The 20,351-nt window shown below is 40.2% G+C and overlaps 1 protein-coding gene across 1 annotated transcript in view; it reads left to right on the forward strand.

Annotated features, from left to right (window-relative positions):
• slc44a5b (solute carrier family 44 member 5b) overlaps nucleotides 1-19,667 on the forward strand; it is a 33,130-nt gene extending 13,463 nt beyond the window's left edge. Inside the window, exons 2-22 of the mRNA XM_061078309.1 lie at nucleotides 842-890; nucleotides 6,981-7,054; nucleotides 8,529-8,613; nucleotides 9,315-9,399; nucleotides 9,527-9,640; nucleotides 10,492-10,552; nucleotides 10,640-10,763; nucleotides 13,490-13,573; nucleotides 14,382-14,494; nucleotides 14,652-14,783; nucleotides 15,170-15,269; nucleotides 15,355-15,447; nucleotides 15,618-15,705; nucleotides 16,218-16,480; nucleotides 16,657-16,751; nucleotides 16,849-16,952; nucleotides 17,104-17,177; nucleotides 17,817-17,887; nucleotides 18,250-18,338; nucleotides 19,174-19,258; nucleotides 19,552-19,667. Of these exons, the coding sequence (XP_060934292.1) occupies nucleotides 842-890; nucleotides 6,981-7,054; nucleotides 8,529-8,613; nucleotides 9,315-9,399; nucleotides 9,527-9,640; nucleotides 10,492-10,552; nucleotides 10,640-10,763; nucleotides 13,490-13,573; nucleotides 14,382-14,494; nucleotides 14,652-14,783; nucleotides 15,170-15,269; nucleotides 15,355-15,447; nucleotides 15,618-15,705; nucleotides 16,218-16,480; nucleotides 16,657-16,751; nucleotides 16,849-16,952; nucleotides 17,104-17,177; nucleotides 17,817-17,887; nucleotides 18,250-18,338; nucleotides 19,174-19,258; nucleotides 19,552-19,667 (2,099 nt within the window). The remainder of the gene's footprint in view (nucleotides 1-841; nucleotides 891-6,980; nucleotides 7,055-8,528; nucleotides 8,614-9,314; nucleotides 9,400-9,526; nucleotides 9,641-10,491; nucleotides 10,553-10,639; nucleotides 10,764-13,489; nucleotides 13,574-14,381; nucleotides 14,495-14,651; nucleotides 14,784-15,169; nucleotides 15,270-15,354; nucleotides 15,448-15,617; nucleotides 15,706-16,217; nucleotides 16,481-16,656; nucleotides 16,752-16,848; nucleotides 16,953-17,103; nucleotides 17,178-17,816; nucleotides 17,888-18,249; nucleotides 18,339-19,173; nucleotides 19,259-19,551) is intronic.
• The last annotated feature ends 684 nt before the right edge of the window (nucleotides 19,668-20,351 follow it).

Raw genomic sequence — 20,351 nt, forward strand, 5'->3', positions numbered from 1 at the left:
TAGTCTGTAGTCAACTCCCAACACATTTAGAACCAAACTTGGCATGTATGTCTCTCGATTGGATCTGTTTGGGATATGGGGAGATGGAAGATAGGCCCACTTATGCTGCCCCTAAGTCTCCCCCAGCAGCTTGGAGATATTACGGTCCATGTGTGATGATTAATAGGTCCTGAGGAACATGTCGTGCTTAGTTTCCACTGGGGTAGAGACTACTCAGGCACCCAAGAAGTAGCTGATGATGAATGCAAATGCGTGCGCTCCGTCACACCTACAAGCCATCGCAGTCAGAGTTAGCCCCTCAGGTGACTGATGGCGCTCGCAACTGTGGTTCGGTGTATACTCTGCTGGGTCAAATTGGGAAGTCCTCACTGTGACCCAGATAAGCTGTTTGGCTTAAGAGTCGCAAAAATGATTTATTATATTTCCATATTGGGTACATTGTTTTGGTCGTTACTGCTCTGGCTTAGTCTGATCATCCCTCTTCCTCTCAGTCCTGTGAGGCAACCTGCACTGGGAAATGACCTAGTTTGTCCTGGCCAGTCGAACAGCAGGTTAACTTGGGACTCAAACTTGTGTGCGGTGTCAGTGTAATAAAATGACTGTCATAAATGATTAGATATGTTGTTCTCTGTGTCGGATCCGTTTCCTCTCGCTCTAAATTACAGTCAGAGCAACAATGTAATGAAAAGGATCTTTTACCGTATTTGGTGAAATATAGATATTTGTACAGTTTTGTGTTTTTTCATCTATATGCTCTATCAGTGAACCTTCATTAATTTTCTTGTAACAATTCTTTGCTTTTTTTGTCAACTAATCTGTACATATCTTGTTTGTCTTTCAGGTGAGCCACGCAAGTTTGACCCGAACTTCAGAGGGCCGGTTCATAAAAGGTATGACAGAAGCTAAACAATTCGCCTCTTGCATTACAGATATGTTGACAAATACATTTATACAACACATTTTTGTCATCACCCAGTCGGGAAAGAATTTTATCCACTTTAATGTTTTTTTGTAATTTGAAAGAGCTGACCCTTGACTACTAGTCATTATCTTCTGACGTCTGATTCTTATATGGGAATTGATTTTTACCCATTGTATAATCTTTCTGGCACACATGGCCGTGACGCAATTGACGGATTGATCGTTTGTCATGTTGCATTAATAAAGTTAGAGTTGTTGGCAGCTCTCTCCACTCCACCACACAGATCAATGGCCGTAAGTCAAGCCGGTGGCTGGACGTGGCACAATAACACACATTACCAGCCAGATAAACCCGAAGCAGATGCTGTCAGCACATCAGGGCGGTTATTACAGGGAGGAAATGAAATAACCCCCATTTATCAATTAGCAGCACATGTCATAAATGAAGTGCTCTAACATTTGTTTATATAGTTGTTTAAAAACTGTATCATCATTAACAGATTATATATTTTAATTAACATTACATTGTTGACATTGATGGTAAAGGCTGGGACTAAATTTGTGGATTTTAATCATTTAAAAAAAACTGTTTTATTATTAAACTAACATTAATACAAATATGAAAAGATAATGGTGCGTAAGGTGTGATACTCAACTGTTAGAAGCACAGAACGACAAACTTCAGGTTGGAGATTTTCCCTTAAAAAATTTTTTATATATAGTATAGTTTAATATATATGTTGTTTTTGAACTCAAGTCTACATTTTTAAACTGCCATGATTTATTACAAAGAATAGCAGATTTTTGCAATAAAGCAAAAACCTTCAAGGGTGTCACCACAGGGCTTTTTTTATGATTTAGTCATTTTCTGGGCTAATGTAGGCTCTTATCTCTTTTATGTGCAGTGTTAGTGTCGGGAAGGCATGTTTCAGTCCTCCTGTGTCTCTTTATCCCAACCTCTCCAGCCCATTTCACTGCTCTGGCTGGATGAAGGCACCGAGGATACTTTGATGTTGCTGTGGCTCTAAGGCTTTTTTTAATGAGAACTGGGAGTGAACTGACTCCGTGGTCGTCTTGTTTTCATCTGAGCTCAACGCCTAAATGAAGTTACTGTATCTGCTGCTGAGCACTGCGCGCAGAAGTGGACCAGACACAAGTGCAGACAGAGTGTTAATTCAAACTGGTTCCAGCTATAAAAATAAATATTTAGTTGCAATCTGTGTCAAATTTATAGCAGTTAATCTATCTAATAATTTCAGAAATCTCTGTCAGTCTGTCTGTATGTGGAATCTGTCATCTTATTGGTTTCACAGTTGTCTATAATGTGTATTGTCTATTTTAGTGCAATTTGGACATGTGATACGTTCAATATTAACATACCTTGAATAAACAGGCGACCAGTGCATTATAGTATAGCGACTTGCCACAGCATGTTGGACTTGATCTAGTAAACACTATGTTCATGGCATTGAAAGCTTATTCTCCAGTTCAGGGTTCTGCATTCTGAGTTGAGCTTCACCTGCCCTCAAATAAATAGAGAAACAGCTCTTTGTGCAGCAGCGGTGGCCCAGCGTCGGGGTTCTGTGGACTTAGTGCCGCAGCCATTCTATACTTGTCACGGCTCAATTACTGCAGGTTTTACAGTTTCCGAAAAAAAGGTGCAACCAGTAACTGTAAATGTAAGTATAAATCAGGTTCTCTGTCCATTCACAGCATATGTGGCAGCTTACCTTAAAAAGGCTTGTGTTTGTTAGAAAAGCTTCTCACTCGAGCTCCTGTAACCGTGCGAAATATCTCCTTTGTGCGCAAATCTGGCCCTTTAAATATCTCTTCCTGCTGCTAATGTCTGTGACAAAGCAAGGGCAGTCTGGCAGAATCTCAGATTCAATGGCGAACACGCTTTCCAGCGCCATTGCTGCCATCTGTGTCACCTTGGCTCCTGCGGAGTGTCAACCTTGCAAATATAACACTGACACAAAGGTTTCTCCATGCACAGACGGAGCTACCAGTGCAATTCTCTTTCTTTCAAAGCATCACTGCCTGCCAGCGTGGTACACAAGCAGGGCGGTGCTTTGGTCCCTGTGTATGTAGTGTATGTGCAAGTGACTGCTGAAGAGTTCTGAGGCCAGGTGGGAGTCAGAATAGATTTGCAGGTTGACTTGTTGTCCATGGGGCCTGCTCTCACGAGATAAGAGAATGAAAAATAATAATTTTCACTGCCCTTATCTTTCTTTTCCTTTACATTCTTCAAATGTTATATAAGCCCTGTGGTGTTGTGTTTGCACTTTATCCAAATAATGATGTCATGTCTATATGAAGGATCTGGGTAACGAGACAGTTCTCTACTAACAGTGGAGGAGTGACCAGCTGTGCTTTACACTGCCAGCCCTCACATCTTCTCCTCTAATCACCATGTATGTGAGGCTGAGTGTTGGCTAACTTATCCTCCATCGAGGATTGAGAGGAATACGAAAGACAAAGAATGCACCTGTCACCATGGCAACCTAGACAGCTCTTCCCCTTGCTCTTTTTGAATGAAATGAGATTGTACTCCCTTGTCTCCCTTTGTTAATAATAACATGCACAATATCAGCTACAGCTTGGTTGGTGGTGTGGCAGGTTGTCTGTACACTTCTCATATTTGGCGGCTGTGGCTCAGGAGGTAGAGAGGGAAATAAACTAACAAGAAGCTGTGTGGTTTGATCCCTGGATCCCCCAGTTTTTATTCTGAAAAGTCCTTGGGAAAAACACTAAACCCCACAATGTGCTGACTGTGCGATAAGGTTAAAGAGGGAATGTTACTTGTGCTGTAAAATGATTTGAGTGATCAATTAGACTGGACAAAGCGCTGTACAAATACAGTCCATTTACCTTACTGTGATCACCAGGCAGAGCTGTGGGCCACTTTTAACTGCCTTTGATTGCCTACAAAATATAGTAAAAAACTTAAAATATAGACCCCAAGTCTTTTCACAACCAACTCTTTTATTCTCATCAGATTTGAGGTTTTACCTGATGCTGGAATCTTTGCCTGAAGATATAGACGACCTGTGGGTCAGTTAGTATCAGCTCCAAACATGTGGCCCAGCTATTGAGCGAAGATATCACATTTTACATTTGCACGTAGGTAAGGTCTTAATGAAATTCAGATAAGAGTAATGATAGTGAGATCAACTCACTCTGAAATGAGAAATGAAGGGTGTAACCCGTCCTGCTGGGACAGGAAAGGCTCCCTGTCTACCCATTAACATAGATTGCAGGTTTTACTGCAGTTATTAATGCAGGGTCACCTCTTAACTGGAGCTGCACTTGCAGACAATATAAGATCATTCACAGTGCAAGCTTAAGTTACAGCTGACTCGAGGCTAGCTACACTAAGGGTGCAGTTAAAATAAAGTCAATTTGTTAATAAAAGTACATTTAATGATAGCATTATATAATAAATGTGAGTTATATAGCCCTCCCCACATACATTGATAGATGGATGTAAGCAAGCATAATATTGTTTAAATGAAATTACAGTTAAAAGTATGAACAAATGTTACTAGGGTAAAAATTATCACTCAATATAGGTTAGGTCAAATATAAGAAATACATAGCTAATACTTATATAATCTCAGATGAAGTTAATATGTACTGTACTAATATAAAGTTATATGAATGCTCATATAAATACAGCAATGTTGAGAAAACAAGTACTATTCAGGTTCATACAAACAGCAACTAAAATAGATGAAATTAATTAAAAACACTATAAATGTATTAATTTGAATTGTAGGCCATCTTGCAAAAATGAGTCTTCAGGTGGAACTTGTGTTTGCATTCCTTAAGTACTGCTTGATCCTTCCACTGATACCCGGTACTGTTGAGATATCTATGTTTTGTTCTCTATCTTGTGAATATATTTTACTATAATTTACCTACATTTATATCCTGTGAATCAATATTAGCTGTGTAGTCTATAGAATTAACAATATTACAACTGTCTCTTTTAATTGGAGTGATATATAACTTCTGGACTCAGATACAGGGTCAGACACAGAGTGCAACCATCTGAGTGTCAATCTGACTGCAAAGTACAACTTGGGGAGAAGTGTGAGAAGGAAATTCATCTTGAGATTTGAGATAATGAAAGCCCGGATTCTCAGGAAGGAGAGAGGATGTGCCAGGACTAACACAATGAACCATTTCATTAATTATTATGAGAAAAAGATATGGAATCCTCCTCTAAGTCTAATCTGCTGTGTCTCTCCACTGTGAAAGACTCCCTGCTTGATAAGGGCACAATGGTGGGAGACACCTGGTGGAGTGGACCTTCTCTCACAATGATATGCTTGCAAAAAACTGCACTTTGAGAGACATTATACATCTGGCCAATTGCTGAGTTCCCTCAAGAAAAGAACCGCCTCTGTGTTGCACGCTGTGTCTTTTTTTTTGGGGATAAGTGGGGGCTTCTTCTCGACATGATCCAGTGACCTGGTGACGTGTCCCGCAGAACCCCAGAGATTCTCTGTAAGTATTGTTCTTATACAATAAACGTATTACTGTGAAACTTTTGAACATTGAACTTGTCTAATTATTAACCTTTTCCACTTGAACCTCGAATCAGCGAACACGCTGTCTGGTCCGGATGGGACCGGGCTCGACAGTACCCTGATACCAAAACCCTTTTCTACCTCTTGAATGTATGTGTGCATCAGTGCTCTAATGATTGTCTGCTGGTTTATCATGAGAACGCGTTCTGATGCAGAAGAGCTGCTCACATATGAAGGGTCCTTAAAAACCATGTGTCAACCATGCTGCATAAAAAACAAGTACAAGCATCTCCTCAAAGAACGACACAAAGGAAACACTGTCACATCTCTGAGCTCAGGTCTCCTCTTGACCTTGGCTTTGCTCCTGTGGATGAAAGAGGAGAGAGGTTGAAAGCGGAAGGAACCAAAGGTGTCAAGTGCATTTGTGTAGCATATTGTGTTAGGAGGAGGCTACGTGCGTCCCTCATACACATTGTGCAGTGGATTGAACTTTGCTTTATTCAAGACTGGGCTCCGTACTCACAGTCTGAATAGTTTGGAAAGAGGGCTAAGAGGGGGCTGGACTGACAGCCTCTCTCAGTGTGGAGAGGAGGGGAAGAAAGCTTGTTATGGGAGAGAAAGTGAAGAAGCGCCCAGAGAGAGAGAGAGAATCTGAGAGAGTGCTTTAAACTAGCAGACTGGGGCTACTGTTGAGAGGGAGGCAATGTTCAAAAAGCTGTCACTGTGCCTGTGGGACAGTTTATTCTTGGGGGGGGGGGGGGATTCAGAGTCTCATTAGAAAGTCACCAGAGCTCTTCAACAGTCGCTGAAAAACTGTATCCAGATGACAACATGTCATGGCTGGTGGCAAGCACTGCACCCAGATATAGATCTTAGACTTACTTATCATACAGCAGCTATGTCATAATTACCAACAATGAAACGGTTGAACACAAGAATCACAATATTTTTTCCTCATTCATCTGAAGCAAATTCCCAATTCTCACTGTGGATGCTTTGCAAAATGAACTTGCTCATGATTCAGATTTGGACAAATTAATCTAAAAGCATATTTTGGTGGCCAGAAGAATTGTGTTTTCAGGTTGTCCGTCTGTCCCATGGTATCTCAAGAAAGTCGAGAGGGTATATCTTCAAATTTCATACAAACATTTACTTGGATTCAAGGATGAACTTGGGAGATCAAAGGTCAAGGTCACTGTACCTCACTTAACCCTTTTTTTTACCTCTTGAATGTGTTTTCTTAAGTACGCCTCCAAATTTGGTCACAGTTGCCTCACAAAACATGTTTAGGCCTCTTGAACATTATATCTCAAAATCTTCGAGTGGTCACTTGGTCTCAAAGATGAACTGATGAGACTTCAGTGGTCAAAGGTCATGCTGACCTCAGATGAATCTGGAATAAAATGTATGGAGACTGAAAGTGAACTGATTGGCAGAAGCATACAACCGCAGGAAGGTAATTCTGGTCGTCTCTTGTAATCTTGATTTCCCCCACACTTCTCATCATTACTTTTTTTTCCACAGGAGCTGCACTGATGTGGTTTGCTGTGTTATCTTCGTCATTGTCATCCTCGGCTACATGGCTCTGGGTACCGTGGGTGAGTTTTGGCACGTTGCTCATGCTAAGTTTCATAATGACACACACGACCACACACACACACAAACGTGGACATGCGCAACTGTGATGACATGTTCATGGTGTGGAAGTGTGAATTGCTCACATACCATGTTCGGCCTTGGTGTGCGATTCAAAGAAACAATCTAGTGTGTGGAATGAATGGAAAGTTTGTGCTCTGAATTTCTCTGCATTTTTGAACATGTTTATTCAACACTATTAAATTGGACATTATTTCATTGTGGGTTATTCAACAAAATGGACGATTGTTAAAAGCGTGGGGGAGTTGAGAATTGCAGCTCTCTCCAGAACACAGGCGAGGAGGCTCACTCTAGTCTCCTTGACTCGAGGTGATTGTGTTGTCCGAGCTGTTTTGCGTCCCAGTCGAGCTTTTGACTTGATTAATAGTGATTCCTTCCAACTCTTGTTTAATTCAACATATCCCAAAGCGATTTAGTTTGTTAAACTGTCACTGAGACTCCTCTTTGTCTGCAACTCACTGAGGCCATGCAGTTGTTAGGTTCTCCCCCCTCAGCTCTCCTTTCCTTTCTTCCTTGTTTTTTTTTTTTTTCCTGTTTCTCATTCTTCTCTTGGTTTTTTTATTTTGCTCTTTTCTTGACCTCTTCCTCATAAAACACAAAACCTTATTTATATCCAGCAAGCCTGACCGCACATCTCTTTTTTCAATCTCCCCCATATATACATATATATATGTATTGCACACATCACAAATAAGGGTGAAATAAGGGCGCAGCACTGTCCTCAAAGTGCTGTCCCTTGCCAGCTTGTTGTCATTGGAGTCACGTCTCAATCCAAGCAAGCGAAAGACTTTTTTGCAATCATTTAAAAAGAGCTGGAGCTATGACAATGGATTGGGCTTCAAATAAACCCTGACATGTCTGCAATCAGTTGAAGAACTTGGTGGGGGTTTTCTGTGTAGTTTTTCAGTTTTACCATATTAGTCGTGTCAGTGACTTGTACAATTTCAGGGTTACTGCTGCTCCTATCTAGAGGAACGGCTCAGAACAATTTCAACAGGATTTTTTTGTTTTGTTTTTTGCTTGTTTTGTTCTGTGCAAATTTGTCTTGTCAATTAACATCCATTCATGCAATAGTCCAAATAATTTCCCCTTGTTGTCGTGCAAATTGCGTCTTGGAAAGTGACTGACTTAAACAGAACCCTCTTTGACCCAGATCTTCTTTAATACTATTGCCCTGCCTTTCCTTAGGTAGCAGGTCATTTTCTATATATAACATGAAAAAAACTAGACAACCTGTCTGATTAACATACTTCAAGACTCATAGCATGGGTAATTTAGAACAAGGGAGAGTCTGAGAAGGAGGATAATCAGTTGACCTGTGGCCGAATGTATTTCAGTAGTTAGGACACATGTGTCTCGTATGGCTTCAAATGTTATAGTCTATGCAATTAAAAGAAGCCTGTTTTTTATTTTCAGCCTGGATCCATGGGGACCCCAGGAAGGTCGTCTATCCAACTGACAGCCACGGTCAGTTCTGTGGCCAGAAGAACTCACCCAATACGTAAGTGGAAAAATGTCTGCTTCCTGAATGATTGTACAGACGAGTAATTATGTTCTTTAAATTGCCAAGCTTTCCATCCTTATCTCTGCTCTGGAAAAGGCTTTGGCCACAACAATACAGGGAGATGATTTGTGATTAATTATGGCTTTTTTGCCCAGTGTGCGAGTGTGTGTGCTTGTGTGTTTGCACATGTTGGGCAGTCCTCATTGTCTCACTCTTGGTTTATACTTGGTTTAACGCTCATCTATCCGAGAATCTAATCTACGTCTGTATGTATGTAGCTTGCATATCTCGAGAACCATTCATCCTATCACCTTCACATTTTTCAGGTGTGATATTAAGGGCCCAATGAAGAGCGGTGACAATTTTGGTGTGATTTGGATTCCAATTATGTTCAATATTAGTAAACTTTGCATTAACAGCTTTGTAACAGTCACGGACATTGTTGATCACAGCAACACGGCATTCATGAGGACGGGTGTGTTCATGATGACGGGCATGTACTTAGTCAAGCTTCATTGCCGATTCTAAACAGGCACTGCACCAGTGGTTAAAATAAGGCTTAAGTAATAGCGTTAGACATTAAGTTGTGATGGTTGGGGCTGGGGGAATGCATTATGTCAATATCCTCAGTGTGTGTGAATGTGTGTGCTTCAATTAATTGATATTTCTCATTGCTCTATTCTGCCTCTTCTCCACAGAAACAAAGCCATATTATTCTACTTCAACATGTTAAGATGTGCCAATCCTGCAGTTTTAATTAACCTCCAGTGCCCTACAACCCAGGTAAGACACTGAATTGAGCTCCTTCGAGCAGCTCTCTGAATAATGCTGCTCTCTGCCTTTTTCCTCCACGCTTGATTATGCAAGATTGATGGGCTTTCTCATTAAGATGATGTGTTGTCTCCTCCAGCTCTGTGTCTCCAAGTGCCCTGACAGATTTGCCACTCTCCTGGATGCGTGGAATACCAAAAACTGGGAATATTACAAGCAATTCTGCAAGCCGGGCTTCAAGATTGGCAGTAAGGTGAGAGACAGTGGTTAGTGGTCCATTTTGTCTTTTTTTCATGTGTTCCAGTTTGTCTCTTCCTTCGAGCACTCACAAACTGCATGACAGGTACTTATTTTTCCATTTTCGCTCCCTTTTAATTGTATAGCACCAAATCACAACATACATTATATCAAGGGACTTTACATTTTTTGCATAATTGTCCCCAGAATTTGAGAGACAGCACTTAGGTCCTTTTCATCTGTCATAGAATTTTTTTGGGATTCAACATCATTTTATCAAAAAAACAAACAAAAAATTATCCAATCCTCAGATCTCTTTTATCTGCACACTTTTAATAATGAAGAGCTCATTTGAATGTGCTCTGAGATAATGGCGGATATGAGCGAGCAGCCACTGATGCACATCAGAGACCTGTTGTGCCGTTTGGCAGCGTTTCAGTGACGGTGACGTTAACATGACGGTCTGTAATGATCAGAAATTGAGGTGGTGCGTGGGAGCACCAAACAGCTCAGTCATACTGTTAAAACTGAATCATCAATTCCCCTTCCCACAACAACTCATGTATGGCAGTGTTACATCAGACAGGATGAAGTCCAACTCGGTCACATCTGATTTCTGAGTCTTGTTCAGGAAGCAGTCTTTTAAGTAATAACAAAACTATAATCACCAAAAAATGTAATGTTGCTGAAGAAGGACTATTATCATTATAATCACAGCTTTCACTATTGTTCTTAAACATGCTGGTGAAGGTTAAAATCAGTTAACTGATGGAAAAGACCCTCCAATCTGACTATGATAAAAATGGTTAGTGATTAATAATTTGTTTTCATTTGTTGGAGTCATTTTTACCTTTATTTCCCTTTCAGTCCACTATACAGGTCATACGAGATGAAGACTGTCCATCTATGATTGTGCCAAGCAGACCTTGTAAGTGAATCTGATGACCCTGTAAACACAGTAACACACTATAGGTCCTTCTCAAGAAGATAAGACCTTCTTTTTCTCTTATTTCAGTCCTTCAGCGGTGCTTCCCAGATTTCATTACAAGAAATGGAATTTTAACTGTAGCCAACCAGACCATCTTCAAAGACGGCGACAATAACAAGAGAAGTGTCAATGACCTCAAAGATGCTGCCAAGTAAGTTCCTCTTCCCTGAAACATGGATTTCTGTGCTTGTACTTGTACCATTTAAAGCAACACGATACAACTTTTTTACCTCAAAATAGCAGCATGGTTCTGCTTTTATTCACACTCCTCACACTCAGCGCCTGTTCTTGCTCTATGTAACTTTGGTGAGCAGGTGCAATCTCCTGTGGAACTTCAACTGTTGGAATCAGGTACAGCAAGTTCAAGAGTAAAGCAGAATGGTAGATCAGTTAAAAATGCTTTAGTCGTTAAAAGCCAGCATTCATCTCCGACATGTTTGGTGTGGAAACTTTTAAATATCAAATTTCTAATCAGAGTTGAGTGTATATGTCACAGCTGCTGATCTGCTGGGATCATGAAAAAAGCCAATGTTTAATAATGGTTAAGTTCAGTTCCATCTTTATTTCATTGTTTGTTATTTTTATTAAATGAAAACTACTTAATTGTTCAAGCACTGAGCTCACCCGAATTAATAAAAATGTGTGTCTGCAGAGGGCGCTGTTTTACCATAAGAGTTACATAGTGTTGCTTTAACTTAAAACAAGTAGAAAAGACACGCACTGTATATTCCATTGAGAATTGCCACATTTGCTTTTGAAAAAAACTGTGCAAAATAATTAATGCTGTAAAATGAAGTGTTTTATAACTGTTACACTGTCAATAGGGCTGCCGACTCTGCACCAAAAGAGTTTGGGACAAATATTACAGGGTAGGATGAGTGGGCATGTCGCTGATGCCTAGGAATGTGTCCAGCCACATTCAAAGGGATTTGCATGTTTACTGCATGAAACTGCAGCATAAATACAAGTTCACCAGTAGAACCTCAGCAGTACCTCCGCGCTTCTTATAGCAGCTGTGTTAACATGTTAATGGGCTGAGATGACAAAGGTTTAGCAGAGCAATCATGTATCTGAACAAGTGAACTGGGAACATAAATATACATGATTCTGTCTTTGCTCTCCATGACCTGGATATATAATGTGCTTTAATGCTTTTCCTTTTGTAGCCAAGTAACCGCCATGCAGCAAGGAGAGGAAAGGTCTCAAAAATCCTTTATTCTAGCTTCTTAACTTTGCTTAGGCCGCAGACGGTATCAGCAAGTAGACTAACACCTCCACATGTTCTGTTCATTATGATAAATCTGCTCCTGCATCCCTCCTCCTGCAGCAGCACAGAGGAATCAGGACAGATTAATCAAACTGTTTGTGACATAAATCTACCTGGTAACAACAAGAAGTCACTTACTGAATGCCTGCACAGCCTTTGTTGAATAAAACAGAAGAGTGCAGTGCCTCCTGGTGGTCATTGCTATAGCAAGTTTGCATAACAGTGCTGGACATGAACCAGGCTCTTGGATATGGACAGGGCATCAGTGACCTTTAGCTTTAGCTGAATTAGAGCTCTTCATCATAAGGTAGTTTTCAGTGCTCCTGTCTGTGCTGTGTCAGGCCCATAGAAATGTGAGCGTGTCCTCTAACCCTCTGAGTCATACACCAGTGTGTCTGCTGTCAAACCTCGCTGTGGTCACGTACTGACTCTGTTACCTGTCGTGTAGTTTCCCTTCTATTGGTGTTGAGAAAATAAAGCTTTTTATGCTGAGGTGAGAAGCTGCACTTGAACTTAATGGGACCTCATTGACTCACAGTTTATTCCACACAAGTTTATAGTTTGTGATTTCTTAGAGATCTCTGCATCAGAGGCTTTTTACAATATATTTTGCTAGAACTCTTTAGTCTGATAGAATATGGCAGGAGATATGTTTTGGTTAATGCAGAATCATTTGTCTTTGGTTGAAATGTAGTCTTTGCTCACCACCAGGGAAAATACAAGTTAAGATTTATAGATAGACTGAGTGATCCTAAGATCTTTTGTACACTTACCTGTACTGTGAACAGGAATTAAAGATCTAATATTAAAACCACTACTGTGCTTCTCCACTTGGCACTACCCTGTATCACAAAAGCTGTTTTCAGACATGAACTCTGGAAAATGTCATGAAAACTAGGTCTGGACATTCTCCAGAGATGGCCTGTAGGTAGAGCGTGCTGAAGGAAGGAGATGACGTATAAATTCGACAGCAGAATTCACATGTTTTTATTTAAAGCATAATGATTCTGGCGATGGACCTTAAAACCAAAAGCTTTTGAATCTATTTGTCTTTCCATTTGTTCATCTGAGTGTCTTCTACATGTATGGCACCTTTTTTTACATCCTGAGATATTTTAAATATTACTTTACTTTTTCATCCGTAATGTGTTAGAAATGTGTTCATCAACTTTTCTGACATTTTCCTGCTAAGCTTTTCTGGACATTTTACTAGGGCCTGTTAGGAAAGGTTCTGGAAAATGTCCGTAGTTCAGTGCATGTCTGGAAGCAGCTGTATTGTAACACCATTTTCAACCATACTATAGGAACTACTGCTCAAAAGTACTCCAACAACACTAACACCGTTATGTGCCTCTTTGATATGATAACAACCTAATAATGGGCTCATAGAACTAAGATTTTCAAAAGCATTTTGAAACCGCTTTCATCTTTGTTTTTTGCAGTGAGAGCTTTTAAAGATAAAGCAAACGTCAAAATGTTTTTGAGATACCTATCGTAAACCAGACTCTGAGGGGCAGTAACACAAACCTGTCACCATCCCTCTCTCTGTTTTAATAAATCCCTTTTCTTTCTCTCTTTTCCCTCCATCTCACCTTGTGACTGTGTCACAGAGGTATCGCCAATCTGCTCAGTGCCAAAGAAGTTGGCATGAAGATCGTTGAGGATTATGCAAATTCCTGGTACTGGATCCTCATGTAAGAAAAGCTCTGTCTTCTGCTGATTCTCATCTTTTCTTTTCTCTGTATGGGTTACTTGTTCCTTTCTGGGTAAAGAAATATCTCAGACCCTGATCCATCCGTAAGAGTAATGATGAACCCTTTTAGAAACTTTTAAATGCAAATATTTCCTATTGTATAACCCGCTCAAATCAAAGATTGTATACAAAGATGGATGACATGACTGCTTCTCAAAAGTGAAGCCACAGCAACTCAATCGCCCCCCTGGTGGCTGGCTGCAGTATAGGTCTTATATCCCACCTCCTGTTAGCAGATGAGTCATGAACCAAATTAATAAGTCAAACTATACGTTCTTCGCAAAGATAGTTCCTGTCATTTTAGATTAGAGTTTGTATTACATTGGTTTACGTCCAAGTTTTGATAGTTATTAGTTTGAATTAAATAGTTAAATGCTTTAATAATATAAAACAAGATGAAACGTTATGATTGACAGCTGAGACTGACTCACGATTATTGTATCCTGTGCGTGTATCAACGGGACCTCGATTCCATAGCTGTATATTTTGGCTTCATTTCTGGATCGTGGGAGGAAGTGGAGATGCATCGTCCATCTTTATATACAATTTATGGCTCAAGTGGGAAATTCATATATCACTAAATAAATAGCCATTTACAGAACATCTAATTTAACAGATTATTAAAGTCTGCCTGAATCCATTTATGGAAAAACCCCACTCATGTTATATTATCTTAATCGTGCAGTTATTTGAAGAACACTGGTCATTTTGCATTATGCATGTGTTTGAATGTGTTTGTGTTGTTGCAGTGGTCTGGTGATAACCATGGCAGTCAGTCTGCTCTTTATCCTGCTGCTGCGCTACACTGCTTGTGTGCTCCTGTGGCTCATTGTGTTAGGTGTCATCACTGCTGTCGGCTACGGTGAGTATGCACCATAGATGGTCACCCACATTGCCAGTGGCTATTCTAAACTTAGCACACATGTTGGAGATGTTGCCCACTTTTTTTTTACACTTGACTTCTCTTGATGTGAGTACTGCTGTTGTCATGACAAATTGTCTTTCTCTCTGTTGATCAGGTATCTGGCACTGCTACTGGGAGTACAGTTTTCTGAGTGGGAAGCCGGGAGCTAACGTCACCATCTCTGACATCGGCTTTCACACAGACTTCAGCGTTTACCTTCATCTCAGCCAGACGTGGCTCGTCTTCAGTACGTTGTCTGCCACCACACCTTTACCTTGTGATTCTGTGATATTATGTGAGATTCAAGTGACAAAATACATTTTACATTTGGTTGCTTCCACTCCAAAAATGAAAAGCATTGGTTATTCTATCAGCAATTAATCTCCAAACCCAAATGACTGTCCCACTTTGCAGGAAACCAGTTAGAAAAAGATATGTATACTTTAACTTTGTGCTATTAGGCAAATGGTATTATTAAACTATAATTTTTTTACTAATTCAGGTAAAAACGTATTAACTTTATAAATTCTGAAGCGAAGAACATACCAAATTTGTTGTGTTCCCATTGCTACTTATACTTACTATTTCATAATTGCATAAGTTATAGTATAATATTTAACCTTTGCTTTGTAGTGATCGCTCTGGCAGTGATTGAGGCCATCGTTGTGATTATGCTGATATTTCTGAGGACGAGGCTGCGGATCGCTGTTGCACTGCTAAAGGAGGGCAGCAAGTAAGTTCAGCTCACTCCTTATAATGAGTGTACTGAGTTTAACTCTTTTTACGTACACACAGTAATTGATCTTTACTGTTTCCAGGGCGATTGGCTACATCATGTCCACTCTCTTCTACCCTATTATCACCTTTTTCCTTCTGGCCATCTGCATCGCGTACTGGGCCGTCACAGCAGTGTATCCTTCTGACTGAGACACGAGCCAACTGTTTTATCTGAAGAAGTAAAGGAGTTCTGCTACTTTATTGTTGCTTATGATGCTTTGACTCTAAAAGCTCAGTGAATCATAGACTGAAGTTGTGTGTAGGAAGTTTCCCTTTGTGTTTCCCTTAACTCATCTGCCCTCAGCTTCTTGTCATCATCTGGTCATGCCGTCTATAAGGTTGCACCTGCTGACGATAAATGCATGTATGCCAACCTCACGTGCAGTCCAAAGGTTAGCCCCACACTCTCCTACACGCTGAAGATCTTTTGCTGAACAAATACTTTTCCTGTCTGCGTGTTTGTTTTGTTTTCAGAAAAAGTGTCACTGATTCTGTGTTCAATTTTGACGAAACTGAGAATTCAATTTTGGCTCATTTTTGTTTGTAATAAATATTTAAAAGGTGCTTTTTGTCCAGACGACATTTTGGATCATCTCTATTTACGCCTATCTGTATGTCAATGCAGATGAACTAAAAAGCTGATTGATGATGCATATCGGTGTCAATGTTGTATTCCGACTCTTTTGCTGTTTATCTGTGATTAACCAAAGCCTGCTCACGTGATCACAAACTAGAAATGGAAACCAGAGGGCTTCTGGTTCCAAAATCATATCCATCGTCTACAGAATCTAAATATTGACGTTCAAAATCTGTTTATAGAAATGAATGGTCAGGTATATGTGTCAGTGTGCTCTGCTCATCATCCTACAACACGTAGAGATTAACGTTCTTGCTTTTCTTTCAGACCTTCGATCAGACCAACATCACCAAAGTTTGCCCCGGGTCACAGTGCATGTTCGCCTTCTATGGTGGGGAGAGCGTGTACCACCGCTACATCTTAGTTCTCCATCTGTGCAACCTGTTTGTTTTCCTCTGGCTCGTCAACTTTACCATCGCCCTGGGACAGTGCACCCTGGCTGGGGCCTTCGCTTCCTATTACTGGGCCCTGAAGAAGCCTAATGACATCCCTGCCTGCCCCCTCTACTCCTCATTTAGCAGAGCCATACGGTACCGAGCAGCAGAGACAGATGTTGTACTTTACAATGTGCCAGATTTACATTTATGTTTTTTTTAGAATTATGATTATTTTAACTATTGCTTGTATTATTTTTTAAAAATCAAGTTGAGTTAAATACACTCTCCTCCAAATGTTCCCATCTACATTATTCCATCTCGTGTCACAGTTATCACACAGGTTCCCTCGCTTTTGGTTCCCTGATTGTTGCCGTGGTGCAGATGATCCGAGTGGTCCTCGAGTATCTGGATAACAAACTGAAAGGTATGCTGTGACTCTTGAAGGCCCTGATATTCCCACTCGTACACAATGTAATGGATATTTTTAGAGCAATGTTTGTGATTCATGATGATTTTCCCAGGTTCTCAAAACGCCTGCGCTCGTTACCTGCTCTGCTGCCTCAAATGCTGCTTCTGGTGCCTGGAACATTTCATAAAGTTTATAAACAGAAACGCGTACATTATGGTGAGTTGTGGAGCATCTGCTTGGCCAGTAGTTTGCACTGATGTGTTGCATGTATCATTTAGCAGTTCAGTTTTTAATTTGCTTGGCTCGTACCTCAGTGCCTAATAACCCTCGACTAAGCCCTGTCTCCCTGTGTTTTTTTCCCCAACAGATGGCAATATATGGAAAGAACTTCTGCACCTCGTCCAAGGACGCTTTCTTCCTTTTGATGAGGAATGTTATTCGGTAAGAGCATTTGTTATATCTCTGTCAGCTCCACAAATGCTTCTGAGTGCAGATGATTTCAGGCTGAGGTATTTTCCTGAAGTTTTCCAGAGGGGCTGGTTGTGAGGAAGCAAATGAACATTTTCCACAACGTTTCCTGCCAGCCCCCATGTAAAGTATTCTGAAAATATGAGAGTGAATCCACATGAGAATACAGCTGGAAAATATCCAGACAATTCATAGCGACCGAGGGATCTTTTCGAAGACTTGGCGGACACAAAAAGAAAATAAATATCTCGGGATGAAAATAAGGAGCAACACATGTAAAAGATGCTGAGGAAGTCAACCTAGAAAATAACACAATTCAAATGCATATGGTGATAGCCACCAAAATGTTAAGAACATTTTCCTGATACTATCTTCAATACAAACTAAATCTCAGACCCAATTTTCAGGATGATGCCCAAGTAACAAATACAATGTTGGTGAGCCATTGAAAATGGTTCAGAATTTAGTATTGGTGACACCATTCAGAAATGTGTTTTTAAAGCAGTTGCACATTTTTCCTAATTCCCCATCATGTTTTAAACTTAGTTTGCACTTCCACTGACCTTGACTGTGTCTCTCCCCATCTCCGGTTCGTCTCTCTCTCCTCTGCAGGGTGGCTGTCCTGGATAAGGTGACAGACTTCTTGCTCTTCTTGGGAAAGCTGCTCATTACAGGAGGTGTTGGTGAGTTTCTTGTCACCTGCAGCTGAAGTGATATAAACAGTGACACGGATGGAAAAACTGCAGAAGAGACAGGATGTGATATCTCTGAATATAAAGTGGATGATAAATCATTTCACTCCCAGTTGTTTTGACAACATTTCCACTCAGTTTGTGTCACTGAAGTTGAGGTTTATTGTTGCATTTGTTAAATTAAAAGTAATTATGAGTTTCAACAAATTAAAAAGAATCAGGAGAATTAAATGTGTTTTGTCAACTGAGCCCCTCATACTTGATTTCTTTAAAAATCCCTGTATGTTTTTACAGTAAACGTATTTATATACGTATATCTGCTTGTTATTTAGTGGTTTTATCATGTTTTCCAGGTGTTCTCGCATTTTTCTTCTTCACACATAAGATACCAGCTATTCAAGAAGAGGTGCCATCCTTAAATTACTACTGGGTTCCTGTTCTGGTAAGAAATGAAAATATGTAGTATTTAATAGGTAATTGTTTCTAACTTAATAAATGACTTTGCTGGCACTTGTCACCAAGCTTCCATTTGGCATTAAAACCCTATGCATAAAAAGTAGCAAATAATAATTACAAAACTTTTACACCTCCCCTCACACATGGTTGCACGCTGTGCCCAAAGGTATAAATAAAGGAAGTGTTGAGACATCCCGTTCTTTTGTTCCTGCTGATGGGAAAGGGTATCAGAGAAATTCAGATAAACTAATGGAAAACTGAACAATTCACAGCAACGAAATAAAACTATTCTTGTCCGTTTTTATTAAATTATGATATGTATGTGAATTGTTCCCGAACATTATACAAAACAAAAAACAAACCCAGGATAGTGTGTGTTTACCTACTGCAACTTAAAGGTGATATGATTGAAACAAACAAATAAGGTTGTTTTAATAAATTTTATGGGTTATGGTGCTGAAAAGGGGGACAATTCTCACCCACCAACATTGAGCAATTGTTTTGAGTATTTAGAAAAAGTCTTCTATCCAGATGCCATCCGTCAAGCTGTCAGCTGTTTTCTCATTTTATTATCTTAATATTTGTCAAGTTCACACCAAAATATCATATTTCAGTTGTGGAAAGTTGTTAAATCAGTTTTAACAGCGTTGAACACACTCATTAGTTTTGTCGATGGATTTATGACTCAGTGGCTTTTATTCTTTCTGATCCTTTTGTGTTGGGGTGAATGCAGATTTTTGTTGACTGATAATAAAACAGTAAAGGTAAGACAGATTCTGACATTATGCTGCTTACTCACCTTGAACTGTTGATTCTTTCAGACGGTGATATTTGGATCCTACATGATTGCACACGGCTTTTTTAATGTCTACGCCATGTGCGTGGACACATTGTTCCTGTGCTTTTGTAAGTATACCCATTAATCAGTACGTGACATGACACAGTGTGAGGATACAGTCTGTTGTACTGTTCGGGTGGTTAAAGATGAGATGTCCAGTCTCTAAGTTGAATATAATAATATCCCTCTTTAGATCTGGCTGTAAATCTTAACTGATTCCTACTGTCTCACAGATTCTCCTCTCTGTAATTCCTGCATGTCTGTGTTTATCTATCTTTGCTAAGCCTTTGCCTTCTCTCTCCTCCTATCATTCTGCCTGCTTTTCCTGCTCCTCCTCTCCTGTGCTGGGACCTGGTCTCAGGTGAAGACCTGGAGAGGAACGATGGTTCTTCCTCCAGGCCCTACTACATGTCTCCTGGCCTGCACAAGATCCTGCGCAAAGGAGAGGAGGGTGCCAAATCCCGCACTGCCTCCTGAGCGACCTGCAGCCACGTCACTAATCCGCTGACTCTCTCGCTCACTTCTCCATATCTACTTTATGCGTCTGGATGTCTGAGAGCAAGTATTTGTAGGGCTAAACATTAACTGGATGCATCCTTGATGCCTGGTCCTGGATGACCTGGACATGAAAAGACATGATTTTACTTCAGTCCCTCCCAGGAAAAAAGGCACAGGGGACTAGAGAGAGACCTCTGTTCACTTCCTCTCTTGAGCCAACTCAGACACTTGCCTTTTTTTCCTTCACGCTTTTACTTTTTCCTTTCTGTATTTTCTGCTGACCTCTGCCTTACTGAGAGGGTAATTGTCAACTCGCAGGACGGATGCACAGACTGAAATAAAAGCATTTTTATCCAAACAAACATGAGGACCTTATAATGTACAGATGCCACTGACGGACTACGGCAAACAAAATCACCATTTAAACAAAAACAAAAAAAGTGGTGGACTATTGGGCACCCTCTTGTCGCACTTTGGTCTTCTAGTGTAAAATCATGTTTTGTATGCACTTTCACATATGGGAAAAGCACCATGTGAGTTATTTCTTCTGCCGGGCATGATTCTTTTGCTGGCTGTTGATGTTTACCATTGGTTTTATAGGTTTCTCTGATTCCCTGTATTTATACTAACACAACACACACAAATCCAAAAAATGGTGTGTAT

The sequence above is a fragment of the Limanda limanda genome, chromosome 9 (genome assembly GCF_963576545.1).
Source record: "Limanda limanda chromosome 9, fLimLim1.1, whole genome shotgun sequence".
NCBI lineage: Eukaryota > Metazoa > Chordata > Actinopteri > Pleuronectiformes > Pleuronectidae > Limanda > Limanda limanda.